Source organism: Vespa mandarinia, chromosome 2 (assembly GCF_050613455.1).
Source record: "Vespa mandarinia isolate Hongniang chromosome 2, ASM5061345v1, whole genome shotgun sequence".
NCBI classification, from domain to species: Eukaryota; Metazoa; Arthropoda; class Insecta; order Hymenoptera; family Vespidae; genus Vespa; species Vespa mandarinia.
In genome coordinates this window covers 18,045,001-18,050,000 of record NC_140811.1, presented here as the reverse complement: position 1 = coordinate 18,050,000, position 5,000 = coordinate 18,045,001, and the positions used below count along the sequence as shown (strand labels likewise).

Genomic DNA, 5,000 nt, shown 5'->3' with positions numbered 1-5,000 from the left:
TACTATTTTTCGAAACTATTCAAAGATAAATTTCTATCTTTTTTTCCTTACTTCAGATCACAAAACCGCAAAACCTAAAGAACAACTTTTGACCCATTCCACATACCAATAAATATATGTATATATATATGCGTGTAGAAAAAAATAATCAAAGTTTAACGATAATAATAATGATAGTAATGATAATGATAATGATAATAATAATAACAATAATAATAATAATAATAATAATAATAATAATAATAATAATAATAATAATAATAATAATAATAATAATAATAATAAAATACCTCGGCGACTTTGATAAATCTTCCGCGTCTATTTTGCTTCACGTCAAGGTAGAATCGTTTGCTTTGAATTTGCAACATTTTCGTCGCCAGCTCTTGCTCATTTTGCTGACCTTGTTGACCTGAAAAAGATACAACACTTGGTGGTCACTCGTTCGTGAGAATTGGAGCGAACGCGATAACAAAAAAAAAAAAAAAAAAAAAAAAAGAAAAGAAAGAGAAAAAAATAAAAAGAAAAAACCAAATAAATAAACAGATAAATAAATAAATAAATAAATAAATAATTAAATAAATAAATAAATGATGACGACAATAAGAATAAAAAAAAAAAAAACCTAAGACTGGGCAATAGGTGGAATCGGGAAGGGCACCGGTTGAGAATGGGGGTGGGGGAATAGGACGAGCATATCCGTAAAAACTATTTCGGGAAAGTTTCTTTTCTCTTTCTTTTTTTCTTTTTCCTTTTTTTTCTTCCCTCTTCTTCTTCTTCTTCTTCTTCATCTCGCTTTACGTTTGAAATAACCCCATCGTATCTGAGACCGGGATATTCTCTATCTCTATCTCTTTCTACCTTTCTCTCTCTCTCTCTCTCTCTCTCTCTCTCTCTCTCTCTCTCTCTCTCTCTCTCTCTCACTCTCTCTCTCTTTCGTTCGTTTTGGTGTCCATTTTCTTTCGTTATAAAAAAAAAAAAAAAAAAAAAAAAAAAAAAAAAAAAAAAAAGAAAAAAAGAAAAAAAAAGCAAAAAATAGAAAAAGAAAAGGAAAAAGAGACGATGCCCCGTAAGTAAGGCCGCAAAGAAATGAACAAAAAAGTGTACGTATAAACAGCGGAAGAAAGAAGAGGTGCCAAGAGGGTAAAACGGGTGGGAAGGGAAGAAGGCAGGATACCAGGGTGCAGGTGCTGGTAGAATTATGTAATATATATATATATATATATATATATATATATATATATATATATATATATATATATATATTATGTTCGTTGAAACGTGTGAAGTGACGCGTTACATTTGATTCCTATTACGAACGTCCGTCTCGAGATAATTCGACGCAAATCGTCATGCCATCACCTCACCTAAGGCTTCTTGGAGAACATGTTTCGAGGGTGTGTTAGAACGAAAAAAAAAAAAAAAAAAAAAAGAAAAAGTAAAAAAGAGAACGAAAAAAAAAAAAAAAAGAAAAGAAAAGAAAGAAAAAATAATGAAAGAAAAAAAGAATTTCGAGTGGACCACACCGAAGAAGAATGCAACAGCAATAACAACAGCAGCAGCAGCAGCAACATCCTCTCCTCTCCTTTCAACGGAGATGGAACAAGATTCTCCCCCCCCCCTCTCTCTCTCTCTCTCTCTGCCGTAACGGTGGTACGATGTTGCGAGTCCTCTTCGATCAATAACAGCTGCATCAGAGAGGTCGTTGACCCTTTCGGTACCCCTCAACCTCTCACCCCCCACAACTACTACCACCAAGATATATCCCCCACCTCCTCACTTGTTCTTCTTCTTCTTCCTTTCTTTTTTAATATATATATATATGTATGTATGTATATATTTATATATTCCATCTTAAGAGCAAACACCGACGCTTCTATCATCCCTTATCCTGTCAATTTTAGAAAGCCGAAGGAGCTAAAGCTCTCTCTCTCTCTCCCTCTCTCTCCCTCCCTCTCTTTCTCTCTCCCCCTGCGCATTGTCATCCTCTCAAACGAAGGAAACTGGACAAACTTCTTTCTCTCTATATTTCCTTTTTTCTTGTTACCTAATCTAGAGTCCTACCTATCTACCCCTGACTACCTATCTCCGTCTATCTCATCCCCGTCTAATCTATCCCTTATTCCTTTAAATCCTGACGGAATATATAATATTATAAGATTACGCGTTATAATATTTATTATCGCGATTTATCCTGTTTAAATTGCAAATTCTTATACACACACACACACACATTCGTACATACATACATTCATACGTACATACATTATCATACATACATTCATACATACATATATATATATATATATATATATATATATATATATATTCCTACGTATTCAATGAAATTGAATTATTCTCTTTTATTATATAAAAAGAAAATTGTCAAGGAGACAATTCGAACGTGTTATAATATCTGGACCAGAGGAAAGGTCCCGGGAAGATCGATCGTGCCCTTCCCTAGTCGGCAAGATCCTCTGCACGAAACAACGCGCCTTCTATGATCGATCTAAAACCGTAAGAGTTCTCTCTCTCTCTCTCTCTCTCTCTCTCTCTCTCTCTCTCTCTCTCTCTCTCTCTCTCTCTCTTTCTCTCTCTCTCTCTTTCTCTCTCTCTCGCTTTATAATTCCCCCTCTAACCAGTACGTACTGGACTGTTGCAAGCTGCCCGGAATCGGGACTGGGCTGAGATCGCCTTGAAAGATCCTGCTCTTGAACATCCTGACGATGCTTTGGTAATCCGTACACCTATACATTCTTCGTGGCACCTCCGCGAATGCCCCTCTCCTCCTCCTCCTCCTCTTCCACGACCTCTTCTACCTTCACTTCTTCTTCTTCTTCTTCTTCTTCTTCTTCCTCCTCTTTTTTTCTTCCTATTCTTCTTCTCCTTCTCCTTCTTTTTCTCTCCGACTCGTAATTTTTTTTTCGACTCGTAATATTTATTTATTTTTATATACGTTTACTTCTTTCCTCTTTCCTCTTTCTCTCCCTGACGTTCCTTCTATCCCTCTATCAACATCATCCAATCCAAATTAATCATCCAAACTCTTTGAGTTTAGATTCTTCTGTCGTAATAAAAATGTCATCCTTTCTTTCTTTCTTTCTTTCTTTTTTTTGTTCTTTTTTTTTCCTGTTTTTTCTTTTTCTTTTTTCTTCTTTTTTCTTTATTCGAATCCGTATCCCAATAATAATCCGGTACAAGGGAGTTCGAGGATACCAAACGTGAATCGACGACGTCGTGTGCTCCCTCCCCTCTCCCCCTCCCCCGTCCCGTTACTCCTCCACGATTATACTCTGGACACAATCGATGTGTATGTATATATGTAATGTATGTGTGCCCGCGTATGTATCTACGTGTGTGTATGTATGTGTGTGTATGTATAATGCGTGCTTACGTATATGTCAGAACATCCTTCTTTCTACGAATATGTATATATCTATCTTCCTTTCGTTATCGTCTTCGTCCTCTTTCTCTCACCTCCTTCCTCTTTAACAAATTTCTATTAGCATTATTATTACGGCTAATATTATTCTTCTTATTACTATTATTATTATTATTATTATTATTGTTATTATTATTATTATTATTATTATTATTATTATTATTATTATTATTATTATTATTATTATTGTTATTACTATTTTTTCTTACTACCTTTTTTTTTTCTTCTTTTCGACGCATGACATGCACCAGAAATTTAACTGGATATGATCGAACGAATGCACATTACGTAGGCGTACCACCATCGGATCCATCGAGTTCTCTCTCTGTCTCTCTGTCTCTCTCTCTCTCTCTTTCTCTTTCTCTCTCTCTCTCTCTCTCTCTCTCTCTTTCTCTCTCTCTCTCTCTCTGTCTCGTTCTCTTTCCCGTACTCCCCAGTCCTTCAATCGAGGTTAAACCATTGATTTCTCAATACATACAAAAAAGAAAAAGAAAACTCGTCCTCCTCGTCCTCCTCGTCCTCCTCGTCCTCCTCCTCCTTCTTCCTCTCCTCCTCCTCCTCCTCCTCCTCCTTCTCTTTTTCTACCCGATGTAATATAACGTCCAAGAGAGAAATTTCTTCGGCCATGAATATTTCTTTTCTCTTCCCTTTCCTTTCCTTTTCTTTTTCTCTTTTCTCTTCTTTTTTTTTCTCTTCTTTTTTCTTCATACATTCGATTACTATATAATCAACATACGACCTCTCATCATCTTCTTCTCTTCCCTCCTCTTCTCTGCTCTCATCTTCTCTTCTCTTCTCTTCTCTTCTCTTCTCTTCTCTTCTCTTCTCTATCCCTTCTATCTCTTTTTCTCTCTCATCTCAATCGTTCTCTCTCACTCTCTCACTCTCTCCTATCTCCCCTAGGTCACCATTTATTATCAGAAAACTAATTGGCCCACGGATACAACAATAAAATAATAGTTGTCGTCCCTTTCGTTCATCCGCAAATTCGATGACATTCATTCCCTTTTAAATTAAATACGAACTCCTTCCATTACATCGACAACTACGACGAAAGCGAAGACGAAGACGAAGGCTCGTCCAACTGACATTCTTGACATTCTTCGTTTTTTTTTTCTTTTCTTTTCTTTTCTTCTCTTCTCTCTCTATCTCTCCCACTCCTCCTTTAGAGAAAGATATATATATATATATATATATATATATATATATATATATATATTTCGTTCCCTTATTTTTTCACGTTCTTCCTCTTGAACCTCTTCCTCGAGTTAACGCCAAGTATAAACTCTTGCAAGAGATTGATCTTCTTCTTCCTTCCTTTCTTTTCTTTTCACGATTAATTAAAAATCATCGTCGGAAATTAATTTCAAAATGTCGGACGAACTTTTATCGATGAACGATAATAGTAGTAGTAGTAGTAGTAGTAGTAGTAGTAGTAGTAGTAGTAGTAGTAGTAGTAGTAGTAGTAATAAGAACGTCCGTATAATCGATTCAACGAATCGTTATTCTTCTTGAATGTTTCAATTCTTTCTCTTTTTCTTCTTTCGAATGACAAAACATA

General features: G+C 35.6%; 1 protein-coding gene and 1 long non-coding RNA gene across 16 annotated transcripts in view; both read right to left on the bottom strand.

Moving 5' to 3' along the window:
* The window catches only part of Pur-alpha (Purine-rich binding protein-alpha), a 37,561-nt gene that overhangs the window by 23,129 nt on the left and 9,432 nt on the right, over positions 1-5,000 (bottom strand). For 11 of the 15 annotated variants that reach the window (XM_035881553.2, XM_035881375.2, XM_035880775.2 and 8 more), the window contains one exon: positions 291-409. The exons of 3 other annotated variants lie outside the window; for them this stretch is intronic. In XM_035881553.2, the coding sequence (XP_035737446.1) occupies positions 291-409 (119 nt within the window). Of the gene's footprint in view, positions 1-290; positions 410-2,646; positions 3,075-5,000 lie in introns of those variants that run through there. One more of the 15 variants, XM_035881209.2, reaches the window with a different exon arrangement.
* Positions 3,276-5,000, bottom strand: part of LOC146873248 (uncharacterized) — a 3,353-nt gene continuing 1,628 nt past the window's right edge. Inside the window, exons 1-3 of the long non-coding RNA XR_014981872.1 lie at positions 3,652-5,000; positions 3,392-3,483; positions 3,276-3,290 (exon numbers count right to left, since the gene is read on the bottom strand). The exon at positions 3,652-5,000 is cut by the window's right edge and continues 1,628 nt beyond it. This is a non-coding gene — a long non-coding RNA (uncharacterized LOC146873248). The remainder of the gene's footprint in view (positions 3,291-3,391; positions 3,484-3,651) is intronic.